Raw genomic sequence first — 26,028 nt, 5'->3', positions numbered from 1 at the left:
TCTGGTCAGCAAAGATGAATTATGTTTCTGTGAGGCCCTCAGTGGGAGACTTACTAATACAATTAGATAGCAAATATGATGAATAAACTAGCAATTGCAAGATATAATGTTGCATGAGAGTAAAGCATTGTGAAAGAGAGAACAACATACCTTAAATAGTACAACTACAAAGCTGCAATAATGCTGAAAAGGGGGTTATGAACATATCACTTTGTTTATTTCACACGTGGCAACATCCACATGCATTCAAGCACACAAATTTCCCAGAGCTCCGATGCCACGGTCCCAGTATACAAGCCAGCCGTGCTGGTCAGACTTGGAAAGCAATCGCAATGCAGCCATTTCAGACATTCCCTTCCACACAGCTCAGCCAGTCAGATCAAGGACAAAGCAAACCTGTATAGCTGTTTGTGTAATGAATTTAACAGTCCAGAGGATTTCAGAGGCAGGTGTGTTGATTGTTTAGATGTAGCCATTCCTGCAGCAAATTGATGCCTGAAGGCCAGAAGATTGTGTGTGTGTGTGTGTGTGTGTGTCCATGAAAGGTAAACTGGCATGTAAAGGTGGGTTTCCAAATCAACAAAACAGTTACAGAACTACTATAAAACCTTTTGTCTAGTACCACAGTTTTTTTTTTCAACATACCACAAATATGAATCAAGTTAACCAAGCAGACCTTGTCAGAAATTTAAGGGAAAAACATTGTCATTATTTACAAGACAAATAAAGCATTGGTTAATTTTCAAAACACAAATTCAGGCATTTTTTTATGAAACCTGAGCAGATAAGTCCAGCTAACCAAGATCCAAAACGATCATGAAGTTGAATAATGAATAAATGAATCCCCTTTTAATCCAAGTCTTGTTTAGAAATACAATCACTTTATATAACGAAAATATTTATTTTAGGCATAACGCAAATCAAATTCTTCACATATGTTAAACACCGAAGCTTGTCAACAAACCTCATTGCCTCTCATGCTTAACACAAGCACGTTTGACATTCCGTGTTTATTTTATTTATTCGTGATGTGCTCCATGTATGTGTGTGCACCATTATTTAGATGTAAATAAAAGCCTAGATTAAATCTGTTCATCATATGAAGTGACCAAATCTCGACAAGACTTTGATTGCACAAAGCCAAGCAAGGCACACGTTATAGGTCATGTTCGAGCAGTTGGAGAGGAATTCATTCCGTTTGTGAGACTGCTGTTATTAGTGAAGTGAATATTAGATATTGTTTGTTCCTGCTGGTCGATACACTCTGCTTCACAGTGTTGGTAATCCATGAACAACTAGCAGTTAGTCAATGCTAATTTTACAACTCTGCAGGCATTCAAGGCATTCAGGTTTAGAGAGATGCTCTTTCAGAGACTATTTTTCCGTATTTTTTCAAGCCCTTTTGAAGACTAGAAAATAAGACCCCTTTTTATAAATGCTAATCAATACTTTTGAACCTGAACATTCTGAATAATGGATCAAACTGCTGCAAAAAGTTTTCCCAAAGTAAAATGAGCCTTTTGCCATTTACTTTCAACTTTGTCAATGCTTCTGCTAAATAATGAAAAAAGCTATTTAAAAAGACTGGATGTGTACTTCTTGCTGCTTTGTTTAAAATGAAAGGCAAATTAAACTTTAATTAAAATTGCAAAAATCCATAACAGAGAAAATGGCTTTAAAATTATAAACCAACACATTGCTCTGATAATGAAGGAATAATTCACCCCAAAATTACACTTTTGCAGTCTACCCCCCCCCCCCATGTTATTTTTGTCTTCCTGCTGAACACAAAAAAAAGCTGAATAAGAGGTTTAAATACTAGTTTGTCTAAAAAAGGTACAGTCAAATTGTCCATACAACTTGTTTGCTAAAGTCATACAACTTATATGTATCCTGACAATATGTCAGGAACAGTTTGAAAGATAAAATCCTGCATTCAGCCACCAAAATACAGCGAATCTAAACCTGTGCAAGAACATCTTTGTATGCAAAAAGCTCATCACATTCCAAGTCAAATATAGAGAGCAAGCTGAACAGAAACTTCATAGGCTCCAGAATGTATTGTCTAAATGCCAGGTTTGATTTGGCAGACATAAGATTTCAATTTCCCTCAAAAATATGGGTTCTCATAACTTGAAAACCACAGACCTAAGCTATACTTGAAAATAAAGAATGAACGAAGATATGGAAACCTTAAAAGGCATTAGTCCTGCACTACCTTGGGTATGTTATCCCACGTCCAGATATTCCACTGCATGTTATTTTCACTTAAGATGGTATAAAATGGACCAGCAGTCAAGAGTGTCGGCTGAAGTGAATCCCTGGCCATCCCCTAAATTCCCTACAGCTCTCTGTGAAGGACAGTGAATGCTTTTGGCAGTCAATACTGGAACTGACAACACACCTCAGCGAGGTGTTATTCCAGCTTTGAAAGCTTCACAAATATAACATCATTCTGCAAACTCAGCCTTGCATGCCATGAGAGACAGGCGTGATGTTGGGGTCTTCTAAACAGCAGATCCACTCGCCAATACGAGACAGAATTATCGCCTGTATCCTCTTATAAATATCGCATCTTAACATCTTCGCTGATTATCTATATTGGGGTGTAGCTGATGCGTGTCTGATTAAAAGGCAGCACAGGAAACTCATTCCGAAGGCACAGGAACCCAATTAAGATGCTGCTTTGCTGCAGAGCTCATCATTTGGTCTGTGATTCCCTGGTGAATCCACATTAACATCCAAAACTCTTCAGAGGAGCGGGTCTATATCCTACCACTAAAGCAATGCAAAACTCCATTTTTTCCTTCAGACACCATTTCAAGGGCATCACACAAAGTATTAAAAGGAAAGTGCTGCCTCATGTTTGATGCAAAGACCTTTTAATTTCATCAGGATGGTGAATGGTTTAATACATTTGCAATTCATAGCATTTTCAATCTTGGATGAATAAATATAAACTAAGCAGCTTATCAGCAACATAAAACTTTGTTCTCTGCCCAGGCTTTTTATTATCTGAGCAACCAACCAACTCTTTGGGATAGAGGCATGTCAATTCAGTTTCACGTGATCCTTCAAAAATCATTCTAATATGCTGATTTGGTGCTCAACAAACATTACTTGTTTATATCAATTTTTACAAAAGGTATAGTGGTTAATATGTTTGTAGAAACTTGTAATTTTTTTTTTTTATTCAAAAGAACAAGGTTTATTTGGAACAGAATAAAATAAAAAAATAAAAAACAGCCAAGCAAACCAAAAATATATTAGTGATCCAAACATTTTGACCTCGTGTGTAAATTCAGAAAGACTTTTATTAGATCTGACTGTGTGTGAGGGTGAAAGGAGGGCCGTCTGACACAAGGGTGTCATGTTATGTTAAGTCAGAGCTGACATAATCCTGATGAGTGTGAAATCCTGTTCCTAAAAATCCAAATCCTTCTGAAACGAACAACAAATGAACAGAAGTAATGAATTAGCCCAAAGAGAAACAAACATTTAATGAAACTTTCAATGGAATACTGAAATATCCCAAAACTGGCCCCCCAAAAATCAGGTTTCTTCATGTTTATTTTCTGTTATGTTTAGGATCATAAGGTCAACCTATAGAACTCTTCTGTTGTTAATCCTCATTGCCATTTTTAAGTGGTTATCGTGGGCACCATTGGGAAGTTCCTTTAACGTACATTCACTTTTTCACAAGGTACACAATTTACAATCACTGAGAGTAGGTATGGTCTGCAGAAAGCAAAATCTGATCCAACACACCCAACAACAACACACCGATCACAAGCATTGTGAAACCTCAAAGTTACCCCACCTTTGGTATGTCACTGCGTCTCTATTTCTCACACAAACAAACATGAAGTGCTGACACCATCAGCTCATACTAACACTGTTACTGTCACCGCAGAGAAATAGACACACGCGCACACACACACACACACACACACACAGAGCTTGAATCTCCACATCACCCACGAGTTGACATCAGCTTCCTTAAAAATGACCCGCTTAATAAGAGCTGACAGCTGTGTCATCTCTCCACTAAAGAGCATCTCACGTCGCTGACATGTGCCTTCAGCAGCTGAAGTGACGTCAGGATCTGAGCGGTGAAGAAATCTGAAGCGGTGCAGGGATCTGAAATCCTGTTAAACACTTCTGATTTCCTATTTCCCTCCAAGGACCCCCCCCCCCCCCCCAAAAAAAAGCCCACACCCCAGTCTGAAGTATAAATAAAATATATTGCAACAGATACTAGGCCCAAAAAGACTTTTGGAAAAATAATAATAATAATTAACTGCCACAAATGAAAACAACAAAAATATTGTTGAAGCCGAATGCTTTTTTGTTTCATAGCAACCACAAATTCACTGATTGGTGGATCATCGAGATTATTAGTAGGGTATATTATTTTGGATATTTAAATCACTGTCTTTTGGCTTCTACAGAAGCACAATCTTTGTAGTTGACTGGTACATCTTGGAAAAACTTACATTATCTCAAAAAATCTACTTCTTTTGGAAGAAAAGGGAATTAATTAGTTTTACCTCCAGGACTCTTTTGCTGCACTCTATTTGGTAATGCAATGCAATCTCAGCTAACAAGAACTCTGTAACAGGTGCGTGCGTGTTTTCTTGCCTTTCTCGATGCAGCTGAGCACGAGGCTGAAGAGCTGTGGGGATCTCTCCTCTAGTATCTGCTGATGTAGACTGACATATCGCAGGGTCCACCAGGGCAGAAGCTATTTACAAACACGCAAACACAGCGACAAGAACACAAGTTACATTTACACTGCAGTTCAGAAGTTTGTGGTTGGATGTCTCTTTTTAATTTAAAATAACATTTTAAAATTTACATTTATTCCTATGACGGCAAAGCTGAATTTTCAGCATCATTACTTCAGTCTTCAGTGTCACATGATCCTCCTGATATGATGCTCAAGCAAAGATTTTAATATGTGGAAACCATAATGTGTTTTTTTTTCAGGATCCTTTAATTAAAGAAAAGTTCAGTGAAGGATGAAATGATCCAAATTGTAACTTATGTTTCTAAAAAGAAACAAAACAGGGGAAACCTGGCTTCATTCTGTGCATGCAAACAAACTCCCAAAGCTGTAATGTTCAGAGAGAAGCATTTACTAACTTATTTCCACACAACACAAACAGTCGATCTGTATGCTGGTGTATCTGCCCTGTAAATGCGCAGAGTCAGAGTTTGTGTTTGTTTGTTCTTGCACTAATGAAATAACGTTCTGGAACATGAAGCAGTGGGGGGCTTGTGACATGCTGCGCCTCTCCCTCAATTAATCGCAGCAGAAAGATTTTCATCCCTGTGCTTGTAGTCGTACAAGGAGGAGAAATAATAAATATATAAATGCATTAGTAACGCCTGTCTTACCACATAAATATTCACAAAAAGAAAAAGACACATGCTGCACCGTGGCTTCATCACAGTTATAATACTGTAAGAGAGTGCAAGCCCTGCTGGGAAAATAAACAGTTTAATATTTACAATTTAATAAATCCAAATAACTGCAAGAGACTAAGGCTGTACTATACTGCATCGAGAGAGAGAACAGTGAGACTCGTGGTTTTGAATGCATGACAGCCACATCTATCTTAGAAATACTCCTATTCTGACTGACGACATGAAACCGTAAGAACTACACCTTCAGTTCTGCTAATGATGATTTTTTAAGGTTTCTGCGAAAGTGACGTTATCGACAGGCTGCTCCTGTGGAAGTGGGGTGCAGAACTCCTGTGACTTTACAATTAACGGCTATACAGTGCAGGGCGATGAAATGGTATCTGGGATGTTACTTTTCTTGCTGTAATGAGCCATCAGCAGTTTTAGAACAGAACTGAATCATTAATTGCCACTTGGTAGGTGACATCTGAGAAAAACATTTTAAACAGCAGTCGGTTCTTCACACAAAACAACTGTAGGGCCAGTGAAGTATGTAAATTATGTAAGTTGTATGGATGATTCTTGCTGTTTTATGACTTTTTTGTCATGCATGGAGCTTGATGGCTTTAGTACTAAGTACTATTTTTTTACTTCTCTAAGGTGCTCTTCAAAAGTTTGAGGTCAGTAAGGACTTTTTCTATTAAATTCAGCAAGGATACATTCAATTAATAAAAGGTGACAGTGAAGACATTAATAATTTTTAAAAATATATATAATTCAAATAAACGCTGTGCTTTTGAAATTAATTTGTAAAAGAATCATGACATCATCAAAATTTCCACAAATAAATTAAGCAGCACATGTTTCTTGATAATATTGACAATATTAAGCATAATGAATCTTGTCATAAACTGTCAATTTTTTTAGGTCTGCACTTTCGTTGTTTGTGTTTACATGAGCCAGACAGTGGACTTTTTCCCTATGTGAATATAAGAATTTGTAAACCACAATACCAACAACCACTCATGCTCCACTCATGTTGGAGGACCATGTAACAAATGTGGGACTGAGTAACACAAATTGTCAAATGATCCGCTACGGTGTTATGGGTTAGGCCTTGACACACACAGAGACAAAAGAAACCTTGGTCATAATTTAACTTATTTCTGACAGCCTCATAATTCTTCATTGTCTCTCTCAGTAATGCACACAGGAGCATGAAGCAACGACCTCAAACATATGAGAGAGAAATTGAAAAGTGACAGTTCCTTATTACAAACACACACCGTGCCTTATTGAGTAACCGTTCAAGAAAACTGCAGAACACTCCTTGCCCCTAACACCAGTTTCACACTGATATTCAGTTACCCTCATCTTGTTTTAATATTAATTCCAATCAAGTGATACGGTTTTGCTATTGCAGTGCATTGGTGTGTTGTCTTGTGTTCCAAACCAAGGTGAATTCTACTGCATTCCTGCAGTGGTGCAAAAAGTGATTGTGTATCTCACCTGAAGGGTCTCCAGTTTGGCGCCGCAGTTGACAAATATGACTTTGGTCAGCAGCAGCAGGAGGGGGTTAGACACTAGACTGTAGACAGACTCTCCATCCAGCTGAAGACTAGACAACACAGCCGTGTTCAGGGCTGCAGGCTGTGTGTGTGTGTGTGTGTGTGTGTGAGTGTGAGAGAGAGAGAGAGAGAGAGAGAGAGAGAGAGAAAGAAATGAAACCAGATTAGAGAAAATTAAATCTCACAGTATTAGGGACATCTTATATTAATTAATCATAGTTTTACAATAATAATGAAAACTGCAACAACTATGGTATTGAGTTAAACTGTAAATAAAGTACTAATTAAACCACAAACTTCATTCCACACATTTTAGTAATAGGGTCACAAACACATAAAATTCCTTAATACATATTAAACTAATTCAACAGAATAAACAGGACAAAATCACTTCATTTAAAGAGTTTCAGGCCCTATTTTTGGGCCCTTATTTATTGAATTCATTTTATGAGGCTTATATTCAGACCCTACTGATGGTAAGTGCCTTCAGTCCATCCATCTCTCTCCATGTGTGCTGCTCTCAGTCTAATTTAGAGGGCCTGTGCTCTCTGGGACAAGGCTGATAAATCAGCAGCCTCAGAAAGGTGTGAGACAGCAGAAAGTGTTACACACACACACACACATACACTGCCTCTCCAGGGATCTATGAGGCCTTCGTGGGGCATTAGGGAGAAGAATATCTTCACCTCTGCATAATTAGGAGCCCTAAGAGGTTTCATTAGCAACCCTGCAGCCCTCGACACACTCATTATCCAGAGCACTGACCTGCCCAGAGTCGCCATCTCCTTCCGTTCCATCCATCCATCACACACACACACACATATCACATTAACTTTTAGCCATTTTTTTTTCTCACTCATTAAATGTGCTGATATTAACAAAATACTACTTAACCAGAAGCTCTTCTGTTCAGAGCTCAAACCCACCGAAAGTAGCCTCACCCCAGCCAGATCTTCTGGAATTTGCTGCTTGCTCTGATGTCTCTATTGTGGTTAAATACGAGATATGATTTGTTTTGGGTACATCTAAATGGGCAGTATTTGGTCTCATTAATCTATTATTAATTTCAGGGCAAATAGTTTTGGCTGAGGGCATAATTTCTTCACGTTATTATATTTAATATTAACGCTGTATATGAGAGCACTGCTTTGTACTTTTGGCAGAAATGCCAAACGTATAATAAGACGCATTTTATTATTTCATTCAGAGCCTAATGCCAACGCAAAATGTTTACAAACATTATAATAAACACTGTAAATATAGCTAGACTATTTTAGTTCCCCTCACTGCACAACAAATCCTTTCAATTAACACTATTTAGAAAAGAACAAGACTTAAAAATAGGCCTTTAAGAAGTTAAAGCAATATATAAACAAGCCAAAACGAATTAATTTAGGCTAAAATGAAACTGAAACCAACATTGGGTCTCTCATTAGACACAAAATCAAATGTTTCCATATTCTCAATGTATTTGAATGCCTAATTATTATTTATTATGTAGCCTACTACACTCATGTTCCAATATCCACATAAAACAAAATGTTGGATCTTGTGAAAAAGTTAAGAATCTTTCAAAAGTCATTTCAGTAATTCAACTCAAATTGTGAAACTAGTGTATTAAATGAATTCAATGCACAGAGAATGAAGTGGTTTAATTCTTTGGTTCTTTTAATTGTGATGATTTTGGCTCACATTTAACAAGAACCCACCATTTTACCATCTCAACCAATTAGAAGACTTCGTAAGACCAATAAAAAAAAAACAAAAAAAACATGTACATTACATTTATTAATTTAGCAGATGCTTTTATCCAAAGCGGCTTCCAAATGAGGACAGTGGAAGCAATCAAAAACAACAATAAGAGCAATGATATAAAAGTGCTATAACAAGTCTCAGTTAGCTTAACACAGTAAATGTAGCAAGGGCTTTTAAATAATAGAATAAATGAAAAGAAAATAGAATACAAAAAGATTAGAAAGGTAGTTAGATTTTTTTTTTTTAAGAATACAGAGTGCTAAAGTTAGAGAGTCATATAAAGATGGAAGAGATGGGTTTTAAGCCGATTCTTGAAGATGTCTAAGGACATGCTCGAATTGAGTTGGGGAGGTCATTCCACCGGGAGGGAACATTTAATTTAAAAGTCCGTAAAAGTGACTTTGTGCTTCTTTGGGATGGCACAATCAAGTGACGTTCACTTGCAGAGCGCAAGTTTCTAGAGGGCACATAAGTCTTAAGTAATAACTTTAGGTAAATGGGTGCAGAGCCAGTGGTAGTTTTGTAGGCAAACATCCACGCCTTGAATTTTATGCGAGCAGCTATTGGTAGCCAGTGCAAATTGATAAACAGAGGTGTGACGTGTATTCTTTTTGGCTCATTAAAAATTAATCTTGCTGCTGCATTCTGGATTAATTGTAAAGGTTTGATAGAACTGACTGGAAGACCTGCCAAGAGAGCATTGCAATAGTCCAGCCTGAACAGAACAAGAGCTTAAACAAGGAGTTGTGCAGCATGTTCCGAAAGAAAGAGTCTGATCTTCTTGATGTTGAATAAAGCAAATCTGCAGGATCGGACGGTTTTAGCAATGTGGTCTGAGAAAATCAGCTGATCATCAATCATAACTCCAAGGCTTCTGGCTGTTTTTGAAGGAGTTATGGGTGATGTGCCTAACTTGATGGTGAAATTGTGATGAAACAATGGGTTTGCTGGAACCACAAGCAGTTCTGTCTTGGCAAGGTTGAGTTGAAGGTGATGGTCCATCATCCAGCAAGAAATGTTTGTTAGACAAGCTGAGATGTGAGTAGCTACCGTCGGATCATCAGGATGGAATGAGAGGAAGAGTTGAGTGTCATCAGCATAGCAGTGGTATTAAAAGCCATGTTTCTGAATGACATAACCTAATGATGCCATGTAGACAGAGAAGAGAAGTGGTCTAAGAACTGAGCCCTGAGGCACCCCAGTAGTTAGATGTTGTGACTTGGACACCTCACCTCTCCAAGATACTTTGAAAGACCTATCTGATAGGTAAGACTCAAACCACTGAAGTGTGGTTCCTGAGATGCCCTTTGCCAGTAGGGTTGATAGGAGGATCTGGTGGTTAACAGTGTTAAAAGCAGCGGACAGATCAAGCAGTATAAGTACTGAAGATTTGGATTCCGCTCTTGCCAGTCTTAGGGCTTAAACAACTGAGAGCAAGGCAGTCTCAGTTGAATTTCCACTTCTGAAGCCAGATTGGTTGCCATCAAGGAGGTTGTTCTGTGTGAGAAATGCAAAGACTTAGTTGAATACAGCTCGTTCAAGTGTTTTAGCAATGAAAGGAAGGGAAAATTGCCACGTTTTTCATTAATAAAATTAAAAACATCAGTGCACAAAGTCGTTAGCTATTAGAGATGAAGCAGGAGGAAGAGGAGGATAAAGAAGTGAGGAAAAGGTTTTAAAAAGCATGCAAGAGTTAGATGAATTGTTAATTTTATTATGGTAGTATGTCATTTTAGCAGTGGAGACATTAGCAGAGAAGGAAGATAGGAGTGACTGATACACATTAAGGTCAGTAGTATTTTTGGATTTGCGCCACACCCTTTCAGCAGCTCTATGCTTAGAACGGTGTTCGGGTAGAACATCAGATAACCAAGGGGCAGAAGGGGTGGTGCGGGCTGGCCTGGAAGACAAGGGGCAAACAATATCTAAACAAGATGTTAGAGTGGAACAGAAAGTATAAGTAGCACTGTTAGCATCAAAAGATGCTAACAGTTTAGGGGAAGTGTTATGGGTATGGGTGTGTTTTTTTCTTGGTATTTGTTGGTTTTGTTTTTCCTTGTGTTGTAGGCGGCCGCAGAGATACAGGACACCTGACTCCCATTAGGAGGTGGAGATAAATATCGTGGTTTCATGCAATGAGGGAGGCAGGGAGAGTTGACATCATCTCCGGCTGGCCTCGGGTTGCCTCGCTTTGGGATCGATCGTTGTCTGAATTTTGTATTGTGTAAACCCCTAGATTTTGTAATAAATATTAATTATTATATTAATGCAGTGGTGTGGCTGTCCCATCTTTGTTGCGGTTACGAGCTGGCCGTAACAAATTGGGGGCTCGTCCGGGATACGCGTTTGGTAATGAGAAACATCTGTTGGTATTTTCAGCAGTTCAGCTGTTTGCAGGAGAGTGTGCGGACAGATCGATGTGTAAGTTGGTTAGTCGCTGCTCTTTGTCGATTGTTCATCACAATTGTTTGCCACTCATTTACATGAGATGAAAGTGAGGTAGGTGAGTTTGATTTTCACCTAACCTACGTTTGTAATGCGATATTGAAATGCTGCGGAGGTAGACGTATGTTTTACTCTTGTTTGGCATTTGTTTGTTTGACTGATGAAGGCAGTTGAGACCTGTTGTCGACGTACATGTATGAAGGTTGTTTATGATAACTTTTTGGGTGGTATATGTACGTTGTTTGGTAGTCTCGGTTAAAGTTGCATGAGATTATAGCGAGGATTAAATCGATTGTCTTCTCATATTGGTGGCTTTTCCCTTGTTAGGCTGAAGCAACGCTTGCGTTGACTCTTTATTATTTTAGTTTGTTGTTTTTGTGCTGACGCTGGGCTGAGGGCACTGCCGCTGTTACAGTCTCTCTCTGGTTTATCTGAGAGTAGTCTGTACTGACGGTATTAGAGTGCTTAAAGTCACTTAGCTCTTGGTGGAAGCACGAAGCTTAGGGTTGAGGTAGTGTTGTGTGTAGATAGAGGGGAAAGTCATTAAATGTGAGAAGTTTGAAAAGAGTTGATGTTGAAAATGATGTTCTAGAGGTTGATTGTGCTTTTTAAGATGACTATGTTATAAGATGAGTTTTTTGAGCATCCCACTGAGAAGAAGTTTTATAAGCTTTCTAAGAAACAGTTATTGGAAGTAGCAGAAAAAGTATGAAATCAGCCTTACCACTAAAGAAAAGAGTTTAAAAGAGGGAGTGGTATTTGTTGTTAAAACTGCCCTAATTGATTTGGGTATTCTTGTTGTATTTGAATCAGGGGTGACTGGAGATCAAGGAGGAAAGGATGTTCCTGTATGTACACTTTCATCTCTGTCGTTTGAAGAGCAGAAGGCGTTGTTGCTCTTGGAAATGGAGAAGAATAGAATAAGTCAAGAAATTGAGCAGCGCAAGTTGGATATTGAATCTCAAAGGTTTGCTCTGATTAGAAAAGGTAAGTTGGGATGTCATTCAGGGAATTTGCAGGCCTCAATAGTTAGTCCAGCTCCAAAAGCTTTTGATGTTTCTCGTGCTCTTATCCTCATGCCGAAATTTGATGAGGACGACTTGGATACTTTCTTTACTCTGTTTGAACGGTTGGCTGATCTTATGGGATGGGAAGATTGTGAGCGAACGCTAATTTTACAGTGTGTGTTTTGTGGTAAAGCTTAAAAAGCCTACTCAACACTAAGTGTTCGTGACAGTCAAGTTTATAGTAGGGTAAAGGACGTGGTACTTAAGGCATACGAGTTCGTTCCCTGTAAGCTTCCGGAACTGTTTCGGACCTTACGAAAAGCTACGCAGCAGTCTTTCACAGAGTTTGCAAGGGAGTTAAGGATTCAGTTTGATCGTTGGTGCTCTCTTTCCCAGGCAGATGATTTTGATTCACTCTATGAACTGTTATTGTTGGAACAGTTTAAAAACACTTTACCTGAAAATGTGGCTATTTTCATAACAGAGCGTAGTATTCAGAATGTAGAGGCGGTGGCAGTCCTTGCTGATGAATACGTGTTGATTCATAGAGATGTAAAAAAAAAATCAGTGGCATAGATTTGGGCTGTGAAGTTTATCTAACAAGTGGTATTTTTTTCAGTTGTGGTATACTCAGACCCCAATCCACTCCCTTTTTGCAGAGCCCAAACCAGCGTCTTATTTGATGGTCCCTCTTTCTACAACCCTATCCTTTGGACATTCGACACATAAGGGGTGTGGAGAATGTACTGGCTGATGCCTTATCTCGTGCCCCGTGTGAGATTCTTTGCAGCTAATTCAGATGTTTTGTTTCTTCTTTCTGTCTTCTCTCATTTTGACCATGGATTTTTCTAGGCGCCGGGAGTTGCTGGTTCAATTTGCAGAGGGGGATCAGGTTAAAGGACCATACTGGGTTTGCTGTGGATTATAATTTTGGGTTTAGTGGTTATGTTTAGATCTTTCGTAAACTAACGAATACCTAATTTTCACATTTTAGAGGTCCTCTTGTAAGGATCCTCTCTCTTAAGGGGGGAGGTGTTATGGGTATGGGTGTGTTTCTTTTTTGGTATTTGTTGGTTTTGTTTTTCCTTGTGTTGTAGGCGGACGCAGAGATACAGGACACCTGACTCCCATTAGGAGGTGGAGATAAATATCGTGGTTTCATGCAATGAGGGAGGCAGGGAGAGTTGACATCATCTCCGGCTGGCCTCGGGTTGCCTCGCTTAGGGATCGATTGTTGTCTGAATTTTGTATTGTGTAAACCCCTAGATTTTGTAATAAATATTAATGATCATATTAATTCAGTGGTGTGGCTGTCCCATCTTTGTTGCGGTTATGAGCTGGCCGTAACAGAAGGAAGTGAAGATGAAACCATTGCAGATAACTGGGAGGGTTAGAGTGAGCATAGGTTACATCGAATGATGACATGTGGAGGGGTAAGCGACGTGTCAGTGACCATGTTGAGGTTATGCAGTGAGGAGGAAGTGATCCGACGTGTGCAGTGGAGTAACCAGTACATGGTCAGTAGAGCAGTGTCAATTATAAATAAGAACCAGCTGGTTGCCTGATTTGTCAGTAGCAGTATTTGACACTCGATTGAGATCAAAAGAGGCAAGCAGAGTGTGGAAATCAGCATACAGAGGTTTATCTAGGTGGATGTTGAAATCTCCAAGCATAACTAGGGGAGTATCATCCTCAGGAAAGGTTGAGAGCAACACATCTAATTCATCCAAAAAGTTACCTAGTGGTCCTGGGGGTCGATAAGACAACTACAAAATGTATTTTAAGAGGGTAGGTAACAGTAACTGAATGAGATTCAAAGGAGCTGTTGATACCCAAAGATGGTAAATGATTAAATTTCCAATCATTAGAGATGAGCAGACCAGTACCTCCAACTCTTATATTCCTTGCCGGTGTCCCTGCCCGGTGGAGTCGCACAGTAGAGTCGATGGTCTTTACACTCTTCGGTTTTCACACGAGGAGGGCTTAACTGGAGGGCTGCTGCGACAGCTGCCACGGTATACTACCCCTTTTTATACCCGACAAAACGGAAATTAAATTCAGCTGAACGCACTTTACTGTTTATCACAACAAAGGTCTAAGCAAGCGCACAACACTGACAACGTATGCGATAGAGTACGAGACCAAACTTAGCACGTCTCCACACAGTAAACAAACAAGTGTTTCCTAGCAATGACAACTGCACTAAACACTAATGAGACAAGAAATAAATACACTTACAATCTGCTTTTAACTCCCGCTGATTTAACTGCTTCTCACAAAGGGTATTTCTTTATACTGTCTTTGCTGGCGCTTGAACGAACTTTACTGTTTATGTACATGTAACTCAATATTTGGTAGGGGCTCCTTTTGCTTTAATTACTGCATCAATTCTGCGTTGCATGGAGGTGATCAGTTTGTGGCACTGCTGAGGTGGTATGAAAGCCCAGGATTCTTTGTCAATGGCCTTCAGCTCATCTGCATTTTTTGGTCTCTTGTTTCTCATTTTCCTCTTGACAATAGCCCATAGATTCTCTATGGGGTTCAGGTCTGGTGAGTTTGCTGGCCAGTCAAGCACACCAACACCATGGCCATTTAACCAACTTTTGGTGCTTTTGGCAGTGTGGGCAAGTGCCAAATCCTGCTGCAAAATGAAATCAGCATCTTCAAAAAGCTGGTCAGCAGAAGGAAACATGAAGTGCTCCAAAATATCTTGGTAAATGGGTGCAGTGACTTTGGTTTTAAAAAACACACTAGACCAACACCAGCAGATGACATTGCACCCCAAATCATCACAGACTGTGGAAACTTAAAACTGGTCTTCAAGCAACTTCGGCTATGAGCTTCTCCATCCTTCCTCCAGACTCTAGGACCTTGGTTTCCAAATGAAATTCAAAACTTGCTCTCATTTGAAGAGGACTTTGGACCCCTGGACAACAGTCCAGTTCTTCTTCTCATGAGCCCAGGTAAGACGCCTCAGGAGTTGCTTAACAAGGGGAATATGACAACTGTAACCAAATTCCTTGACACGTATGTGTGTGGTGGCTCTTGATGCCTTGACCCCAGCCTCAGTCCATTCCTTCTGTTAACATGCTTGGATACAGCACTCGGTGAACAGCCAGCTTCTTTGGCAATGAATGTTGGTGACTAACCCTCCTTGTGAAGGGCGTCAATGATTGTCTTCTGGACAACTGTCAGATCAGGTGTGTGGAGTTGATTAGTTGATTGGCATGTCACCATATTCTAATTTGTTGATATAGTGAATTGGTGGATTTTTGTTAAATGTGAGCCAAAATCACCACAATTAAAAGAACCAAAGACTTAAACTACTTCAGTCTGTGTGCACTGAATTTAATTTAATTTGAGTGGAATTACTGAAATTAACTTTTCCACGACATTATAAATTGAGAGGCACCTCAATATTATATATATATATGGTCATATATATATATGTGTATGTGTGTGTGTGTGTGTGTATAGCACTGCAGGTGCGGGATGTGATTCATGTGAATCCTCATGTTCTGTTGTTTGCTGCTTTTTGCACATGTAAAATTAATCCCAAGGAAACAAATGTTAGTATTTGGTAAATGGGTCACAGACACTGTTCCTTTCTAATTTAATTCAATTCTAATTGAAAATAATCTTGTCGGTTAACGGTTAATAAGCGTCGGTTGTCGGTTAGGAAAAATAACTGAAATGAACATTCCTACTATAGATTCTATTTACACCATGTTAAAATAGCAGGATTTTCTATATTTATTTCAAATAGTGCAAATTATCTGCACCTCAGTATTGTAGTACATTATAAAACAGTATATGCCACCTTATTGGGACAATAAAGCCCTCCCTACACCTACCCAACCCGATACTTTATTTAAAACTTTTTGATTATTTACTTCATTTTCATTTGAAATAAATGCTTTTCTGAAGTGATTTGAAATTTGAAAAGGGAGAAAATTAATTTATCTTCCAAAAGGCAGATTCGAACCCGGGTCGATCATGTGAAAAAAAGTATGACACACATTTTACCATCTGCGCCACTAGAGCTGACAGCTAGTGACTGACTTTCACTGGTGGAGTTAACCTAAACAGCTTCTGCCAACAAAACAGGCTATTTGCACCAAGTGTAAATAGACCCTCCGTTGTTATTTAATAAATTATATTTATGTAAATAATAGTAGTATTTGATAATAGTATTTTGTATTAAGAAATGATGTGTGTGTGTGTGTGTGTGTGTGTGTGTGTGTGTGTTTGTGATGGTCATTTTAGATAGATTGTTCTGCCATTAGATAGCGACAAAAGGCCATTTTTGAGTGAGTCACCCGTAAAGACTTATTGAAAGAGACTGAAACAGGGTTGTAAACAAGAAAATAGTTTTTACTTTCAAAGACAGAGCCAACAAATGCACAGTGCCGAGAAGCTTTCTTTTTTAATTTTTTAATCTGAAGAATGAATGCTGTATCAGATGTAGGTAATCACACTCAGTCTGTCTCTCTCGTAATACTCTACTTCACACAATACAGTGAGCTTTTTCACAGAACAATACAATAAGCTTTCAATGAAGCTACTCAAATGTTCCTTCGTTACTAGCTCGAAAGTAGGGCTGCACGATATTGGGAAAAAATGGCATTGCGATATTTTATTTTTCTGCGATATATATTGCGATATGAAATCTAATAAAAAAAATTCTCTTACAAACAAAAATGGGGTGAGGACACTTACATTCTCATTTTAAATGATTTAAAAATCGACACCGTCGTGTCAATTGATTAATATGCGCGAGGGAGAGAGAGCAAGACAGCGCTCTCTCTCGCGCTCTCTCTCTCTCTCTCTCTCCGTCTGTCTCTCTCTCCCTCTGTCTCTCTCTCCCTCTGTCTCTCTCTCGCTCTCTTGCTCTCTCTCGCTCTCTCTCTCTCTCGCGCTCTCTCTCGCGCGCTGTCTCTCTCTCTGCCCTGTCAAAACTTTCACTCTATGATGGTTAAGCTGTGCAATTAATCCGCGAATCACATTCGTGCATCGCGATATCGATGCTTAAACGACACATCGTGCAGCCCTACTCGAAAGTGACATTTTCTAATTAGTAACAGGGGCTTGGGCTCAGCTGTTAAACTGTCAAATTCAGATTTGAATCAGAGGTGGAAGGGTTTTTAAAGACACTCCTTTGTTGTTTTATGTATTTACACAGTCGTGCCATAAAACTTGTATAAATGCAATATCACACTCCTAGCTGTGTGATAAGACTGTATATCTGCACTCAGTCCTGACGATATACAGTGATTTCGCACTGCTACTCATGTGATACTGTTCATGTATGCATGCACGCGCACACACACACACATTTAGAGCTGAAACAACGAATCGATTTAATCGATTAAAATCGATTATTAAAATAGTTGTCAACTAATTTAGTCATCGATTCGTTGCTAAATAACTTTTATTTGCCGTAAGCGGCTCATTTCGTGCATATTTCAAATCTGCGGTGACCAAAGTGTGGCAGTAATGAGCCACCGGAGGTTTTACTCAGCCAGTACAACTTATGTCACGTGCTTCCCGAACAGCGTCTCTGCAGCCATGTCATTCAGCGTGATGTGGGAGTACTTTACATTGAGCCTTTAAAAAAGAAGAGTAACCTGTAAACTCTGCACTACTGCACTGTTTAAGGGGACGTTCACATATCGCGTCTTTTGCGCTCTCAAGTTCGTTATTTCCAACACCGCACCGCATCGAGTTAAAAACATTTAAACTTTTCCGAATGCCGCAACCGCACCGCGGGTCATGTGACAAGAACTAACCAATCAGCTTCATCCTTTCCCGTAACAACGTTAAAAGCTCAGTCAAGATGAAAGGAACAGCTGATCATAGTTGTATATGGATTTCCATTTTGAAATAAATTTAGTAGCAGAGCTACTGCAAGCGATTTTTTGAGCTGCAAATCCATTTATCCTTTGCTGAAATTTCCGCTTCTTCAAGGAGAGAGCACGTCATGGTTGCTTAGCAAAGGCAGACGCCTCAGGGGCGCTTCTGCCCGAGCGCTTGGGAAAGAAGGAGAAAGTGGCGCGCCTAGCGTTTTTAGGCGCGATTTGTGAACGGCCCCCTAAGACTTTCATTTGTGCAGATTCTCCAGTACAATGTTGTTTGCAAATGTTTAGTCGTAAAAGCTGATAACATTGCTTTTTAACAGTTAACATTTAAAGCTTTACAAACATGTTCTGTGATCAGTTTGTCGTTTACCAGTTCAAAATTCAGTCGTGCAGCCTAATTATGACTGAATGAGAGAGGTAAATGTAGATATTTGAAATGCACTTATTTTCTAAGTATTCACTGCTCTTTTTCACACAGCAGGTTTTTTGTGTGTGTCCTATTTTTTTTCTGGACAACCTTCTGATGGATTTTACTTTAAATTGTGAGTTCCATTCAGGTTTCATGCCATTGGCACTTTTTTTGAAGGATTGTTTACAATTTCACAGCAAAAGCTATAAAGCTGTTTCCCAGTAAATAATAAAATACAATGCACTGCAATTTTATTCTGTTTTATCCTTATTCTTCGTGAAAATATGTTCTGAAAGATTCCTTAATAAGCTTTGTTCAGGATGTTAAACTACTTTAGGAGCTCTAAGGACTGCCATGGTGAAAACATTATTTGAAATCTCCTTGTGAAATTTGCTAGAGTATGGGTCAGTGTTCTGATTGCAGAAGAGTTCGACAAAGGATTACTAACACAATAAAACAACTCCAGGTATATTTTTGATGAGGATATGACAGTGCAAAATGGTTACAATCTCTTAAATATATGCTGAATGATAAAGACCATTTATTAATAATTTACTTGGGGAAAAAATGGAAAAAACTAAAATATAAGTACATAAACCGATTAATCGTAAAAATAATCGACAGATTAATTGATTATCAAAATAATCGTTAGTTGCAGCCCTACACACATTGAATATTTCTGACAATTACAGACAACAACACTGGTAGTGTATAATCAGAGGTGCATCATGGTACTGTACCTGTGAGAATTTCTGGAGCAAGGCTTCAGGAAGAAAATCAGAGACGTGGAGCTCAACTGGCGGCCCGGTCCAATTACTCTGAGCAAAAAGGTTCAGACACCCCACTGCCAATGCCAAAAGAGCAGTTTCTCTACAGCAGACAAGAGACCAGGTTCAGAAACATGCATGTTTGAGAGCTAATGTCATTATAGCCACTGGATTTGTTCATCTGAAATACACATACAATGACTACCCACACAAAATCTATCAGGTAAATGTTGTTTATTTCTGAAAACATCTCCACACTTTTGTGGCTTCAGACTACACGACTCTGATGCAAATGTACAAACCTGAAAGAACGAATTGGGTGGCAACAATGTGCTGCTCTCTGAAATCAAAGACCTGAGATTGTAATTCTGCTCTACGGTGGAGTCAGTCCCCAGATGCCATTGAGAAAGGACATATTTACATGCACACACATCCACACATTCATGTTTCACTACAATCTACAGTGCTGATGTATTCTCACAGGAGAGAAATGGCTGCGAGTCATGAATCTCATTGTACATTTTAGTCACTTTAAAATAATACATGATAGATAAATGAGAATGCAGAACAAGAGAAAGAGAAGGTGAGGACAAAAAACTAAAAACAAATGACATGCATCTCTCTGCATTCAACAGCACACAAACATCAATCTACCTGCATCCAATCTCTCACCAGAAAGCATTACTCATTATTCAAGCCACTCCACCCATCTACAACTACTTTCTGCCTCACTAACAGAAGCCACAATGAGAGAGGCTGTATAGATAGAAAAATAAAGCGAGAGGGAGCGTGATCAAGCCGAAGAGAGTTCTGAAGAAAAACACGGCTGATGAGCGCAGCACAGCGCACCCCCCTTTCCTCAACTCATTCTTTCTCTGGAGAGAAAGAATGTTAAAGTGGGCTTATCGAAAATTAATAATTTAGGTCTGAAAGGAGGGGGACAGTGTTTGAACTTTTCTTTATGGTTTTATTCATTCTCAACAATAAAAAGGTCCACTCAGCTGAAGCCACCATGAACCCGCTAAAAGTCCTTACGTGGCACTACACAACGCACTTGCAGTGCAGTCAGCTTCCTTGATTATAATGGAAGCATTCTAGTTTTGTGTTTCTCACTCTGCGTGAATAAACATTCTGTCATTATTTACTGCATGTCTTTCTACTGAAGAATACAGATGATGATATATATATATATATGTATATATATATATTTTTTAATTGTCAATTAATTTATTTTTTTGGCAAACTCAGTGAGGTCCTATATATATATATATATATATATATATATATATCCACCAATAATTCTTTCACAGAAACACTGCAAACAGACTTAAAAAATCTCAAGGGTGGGATATGAGCTAAACTCCCGTTAAATAATTCATAGCCAATTATATTAGACAGTACAAATAAAAACCATTAATCACAATAAATAAGACATTTTACTCCATAAAACAGAACTCATTTAAATAGCGCTATTTAACTGAAAATATACTTCAATAAAAGACCAAACCTCTTCTAATTTAACAGGCACAATGAGTGAATCTAATTGAGGACATCTTTAGGCAGTAGTGTAATTTAAATGAATAGTATTTCAGTCTCCCTAATTAAATTAGTCCTCATTTGCATTTAGATTCTAATGAATTTAATTAACTCACATAAATTTCACATTTAAAACACAGAACATGTATATGCCTTCAGAATTTAGGAGTACAATGCATATTTCTCATTATGGTGATGAAGATCATGGAGTTAAATGTTCTGTGTTCTTTATACAAGCACATTTAAAAACAGAAAACTGCCATCATCCCCCCGTTTCACAGACAAGGCTTAAGCCTAGTCTTAGACTAAAATGTAAATCTGAGCTGTTTCAACTGAAAGGAATGTTGCTTTATTTTGTCTTAAGATGCACAGCAGTAATGCTTTTTTCTAGGGCATGTTTATAAAACTTACTTAAATGTCCTAATTGAACTATGGTCTAATCCTGGTTTAGGCTAAGCCCAGTCTATGAGACATGGTCCATATGTTCTAAATCCTTACCTGTCGCTCCTCTGGTCTTCATTGGCATTGCTCAGGTAAGACAGCACCTGTCTCTCCAGATAGGCCTCAATACTGTCATCTTCTTCAGGAGCACCTCCCAGCAGCCCCTGCACCGCAGCCCTGAAGAGCACGGCTTCGAAATCACCCTCACACACCAACTGCAGCAACACCCCTCCATCTGAACACATGCAAGGAGAGAGTAGCTAAAGACAGTCATTCAAACAAACCCAAGCGTTTATGGTTTGTTCCAGAAAGCCGCTTTTTAGCACAAATTTCTCAAGTACCCAGTGCCTTAAACAGAGAGAAACACGATTCTCGGCTCACTGTCATATTTTAAAACTGAAACAAGAGCAGAACACGCTGTTCTCAAGTTCTTTATTAAGAACTCAACTAGGACCATTAGGTGTACAGTTTGTGTGCAAAGAGGTTTAAGTAAGGAAAAGGAAAACTGACAACATGCATTTCCCAGAAAATAATTGCACACCTCAGAACGTTCAGCAGCCAATCAGATTCAAGCATTTAATGGCCCCCGTAGTATAAAATATGATACTGGCTTCTAGACTGCAGGGAAAAGCCTCAGATTAAGTCACAAGAACAATAGATCACAAAAATACAGTTGTGAGAGCAGATTGGACTTTTTCAGTTTGAAGCTCTAACAACTTTACACAAATGTGTCATAAATGATCCTAATGTTTAATGTTGCAATTGATTACGGTGTCACTTTTGATGACACTCCGCAGTCTTAAGTGTTTTTGTTTTAGACACATTAATCAAAAATGCGCAAAATTTGCAATGCATCATTAAAAATATGAGTAAAACACCTGTGAAATCAATACGGAAATTCCTTCACATTAATGCACTATTTTTATTAACTTTTCTTAGAGTGCACTTTCCATAAATCCCTGCATAAAAACCTGCCATTTCATATAATTATTTTGTTACATCTTTTGATATGAACAAGATGTCCATTTACTCACAAATGAGTTAACGAACGGCCATCGTCTGCCACACAAAAAGAAACAGAAATTCAGTTCCAACCATCATCTCCTCAGGATCCAAGTCAAATTCAGTTTCAGCCATTTACTCCCTCACTTACATAGAGGAAAAAAGGAAAACCATAAACAAAAAGGAGAAGAGCAGCAGTACGCCTCCATGAAATGTGCGAACCGTGAAATTAAATAGTTCATTGTACACAAAGCACCAGGCTGAAAAAGCATAACAAAATGACTCTCCCTCAGAGAAACAGTTTATTTATACCAAACTTGCAGTTACTTCATAGCATATTTGCAGAAACATTCACCAGAGCTATAAAAAGGTAAAAAAAAAACAAATACTTATTTTAGTTTTATCCATCACTACAATAAACCAATGAGTACATTATATATGACCAGCTACACTGAAAAAAAGGGAATCTAATTTGATTACAGATTTATGACCAGGCTCAAATTCAATTTAGATCTTGGATTGCATGCATCACTTTGCAGATATAAAATGGTGGCACCTCTGATAAGAGTGAAGAAAGCTGCACTATTTCTAGAAGAACACTTCGCTTGCAGTCACTTCTTCAGTCGTTGATCTCTTCTGAGGAGAAACTGGCGTGAATAAATGTGACTGAATGAGGACGGACTGAAATAGCTTTAGTGAAGATCAGATCGACACATCACAGAAATTATCCTGTGAATTACACATTAATCACTCCAGAGGTTGATGTTCATGAGAGAGAGGGACACACGTGGGAGATATGAAATATGCATTGTCGGATGTATACAAATGAACAGTTACAATACTCAAAATGCACAGCTATTTATCACGCCACTAACAGCACATTAAACTGACAGAAAGATGGGGGAGATAGATAACGTATGAAATAAGAGGCAAGCAATAAAGCAATAATGAAATCCTATAATTTAGCCTAATGGGGGCGTTCACACAAGGACGAGTTCCCTCTGCGTTCATTCTCGTGTGACTTTGGTCGAAGGGATGCACTATCTATGTTGTATATTTTAAGACGTGGGTACTCAAAAGTAGCAGCCTACTTTAAATACTTTTTACAAGACAACAACAAGTTCGAGTTTTGAGTCAGACATAATGAATGAATAACGTGTGAATAAAGTGAGTTTGATTGATCAAATAAATCAGTCTAATAAATTCCACGATCTGTGGCGTTATTAGTTCATTTGAGTCATTGGTTCAGATTCAGAAATCAGACTCGTCGCCTTATGTTTGTTGTCAGTAAAAAAAATCGTTTTATAGGAGTATTTGTTGGAGAATCGGACTACCTTGGCCGTGCTGAATTTTGATTCCCTAAAAAAAAAGCTTATGAACATCCTCTGTTCGTGAACTGAACTAGAATGTATTTGCTTGATTCACTTAACGATCTGGCTTTCTAGGAATCACACTACTTTCGCAGCGCTGTATTCGATTCACTAAAAAGAACCGGATAAGATCATTTGTTCGGTGTCTGAACTGCACTCTATGGAACTGCACTGTATTTGCTTCATCACTAAAAGAATCGGCTCTTAATAGTCTTTTGTACAGGAATCGGACTATGCTCCGCTGTTTTGTGATTCACTAAGAAGAACCGGATAAAAGAATCACTTGTTCAGAATCTATGGATTCACGAAAAGAATCGGCTCTCAAGACTCTCTTTTTTTGTTTAGGAATCGGGCTACATTCACGCTGTATGTTTTTTTTTATTTTTTTTTTATGTCTTTTGTATTCAGAACCAACTAGGAGACATCCATTCGTTATTGAACTACACCAACATGATTTTGAATCAATAAAAAAGCCAGTCATTAAAGTCATGCGTTAGAGAATCGATAAGCTTGCTGTGTTTCGCGCCGTGGAACCTGTAAGTTACCGATATTGCGGTGCTGAGCAAGAAACGCTGTCTGACCGTATTTAACACGGTGTTCCGTGACCGTCCGCATCTGCAGGTTCAAGAACCGTTAAAAGCAACAACAACAATTTCATTATGAAACCTTCAATCGCGACAATCAGTAAATCAGTTCCGGTATTATAACATCATAAGTAATAACATCTTAAATGTGTTGCGTTCCTTCTAGCTGTCATTAAGCGTCCTGTGTGAACGCCCACTAAAAATAACACGCACAGGAGTGTGTAACGAGGTAAGGCAGGCAGGTGCAGCCCGGCATTGTTCTAAAACTGAGAGTTAAATAACAGCGCATCTTCTCTCACCTCAACATCAGCAGGATACACACGCGTCTGTCCTCGACGCGCTAAAGCTGCCCACACTGTCCCTCCGCGCAGTCAATACACAAATACTGTTGTTATACATGCTGTTAGAACGCTGTCAAATGCCGCTCAGTTCACAGTTAGCAGAAACTCACGCTTGTCTGGACAGTCCCGTGCGCGTCGGTGCGGCGATTTCAACACACATGCGGCACAGTTAAACCACGTGAGAGTGTGTAACTGCTGCGTCCAGCACACCAACCAGTATGCAACACATCCACAACCATAACCGAGCAGATCCAAAGACGGCTTGACGAAATGACGAAACCATCAACATCATCTTCATCATCATCATCTTTACAAAACCACATCAGCTCAGATGTGCCGCTGTCTCTTACCTGCGGTGCTGAAGCCGCTCTGTTTCCAGTCCGGACTCAGTCCGCCCAGAACTTCCGCTTCGAGCTGCAGCATCTTCATCCTCATCATCTTCGTCGACCCTCAGCTTAGAAATGAAACACGCGTCACGTCGCTCAAGACCTGCTCCGACTGCGAATGTGAGGTGTGAAGGGTTCGTGTGCTCTTTGTGATGTGTTTGATTTCTGCCCATGTGCTGCAAGTGTCATCAGTGAGCAGCCATGACAGCGACGTGGTGCATTATGGGATACTTAATAAGGCAGCGCCGCTAAGGGAACGTCTAGATCTGACCAAACGCTCAAATGGACGCAACGTAAAAATCAGTATTGGATTACTTATTATATGAAACAACACATGGCTTTCATGCAAATTCCAAGTATAATTAACCATAATATTGTCTTTTTCTTAAAGAATAGGATATAAGTAACGAACCTTTTGCTATCTATCTATCTATCTATCTATCTATCTATCTATCTATCTATCTATCTATCTAATATTTTCAAATTACTGCACCTCTGGCCTTTCATTACTTATTTTATATACTGTTATATAGCCTGATAGTATAATAATAATACAATTATTACAACTTCAGATTCCCTCATTTTTTTAATTAGTCGCTATTCTTTTGTATTTTAACAGAGCTAACGTAGCTAAAAATAACTTTTTGCTTGTTTGTGCCAACCATAAAACTCTAAAGCAATTCAAATAAAGTGGAAAATTTGCATATCAAAAAGAACTATATACCCAGTTTCAGCATTTCAGAGATGACTCCTTTCTTTTTTTTAAAGAAACTTTTATTCACTGAGCCCTTTTCCTCACATCATTCTTACTTCGAGATATTAATTATGTCTATCCTTTTTTTCCAATAAAAATTTGGATTATTTTAAGTAGGCACAGATCTGTGAATAGAAAGCTTCCTGTGCAGATGAACACTATATCTGTAGCTAATGACTGAGTGTTAGCATAAGGGAACCTGAGGGGGCCGTTGACTCCTGGGACCCTGCTGTTCTGTCTCTCTCATGCCTCTGATGCTTCTGGCGGTAGTAGAAGGTCATTCTCTTTACAAAAATCAGCAAGATGATTTGTCTTGATTACACAGAGTGGAAAAGGGCCGCTGAAGTCCGGAAGGTTTGGCAGTGTGTAACGCGTATTTGTGTGAGTATGTGTGTC

General features: G+C 38.9%; 1 protein-coding gene across 1 annotated transcript in view; it reads right to left on the bottom strand.

The window, feature by feature from the left end:
* ttc27 (tetratricopeptide repeat domain 27) overlaps positions 1-25,112 on the bottom strand; it is an 84,523-nt gene extending 59,411 nt beyond the window's left edge. The window contains exons 1-5 of the mRNA XM_059520230.1: positions 24,843-25,112; positions 21,253-21,430; positions 19,192-19,321; positions 6,919-7,059; positions 4,642-4,744 (exon numbers count right to left, since the gene is read on the bottom strand). Of these exons, the coding sequence (XP_059376213.1) occupies positions 4,642-4,744; positions 6,919-7,059; positions 19,192-19,321; positions 21,253-21,430; positions 24,843-24,930 (640 nt within the window). The 5' untranslated portion in view covers positions 24,931-25,112. The remainder of the gene's footprint in view (positions 1-4,641; positions 4,745-6,918; positions 7,060-19,191; positions 19,322-21,252; positions 21,431-24,842) is intronic.
* Between the last annotated feature and the right edge of the window lie 916 nt (positions 25,113-26,028).

Source organism: Carassius carassius, chromosome 32, assembly GCF_963082965.1.
Source record: "Carassius carassius chromosome 32, fCarCar2.1, whole genome shotgun sequence".
Classification (NCBI taxonomy): domain Eukaryota; kingdom Metazoa; phylum Chordata; class Actinopteri; order Cypriniformes; family Cyprinidae; genus Carassius; species Carassius carassius.
The sequence above is the reverse complement of the archived record's forward strand: the minus strand, read 5'-3'. Positions and strand labels throughout refer to the sequence as shown.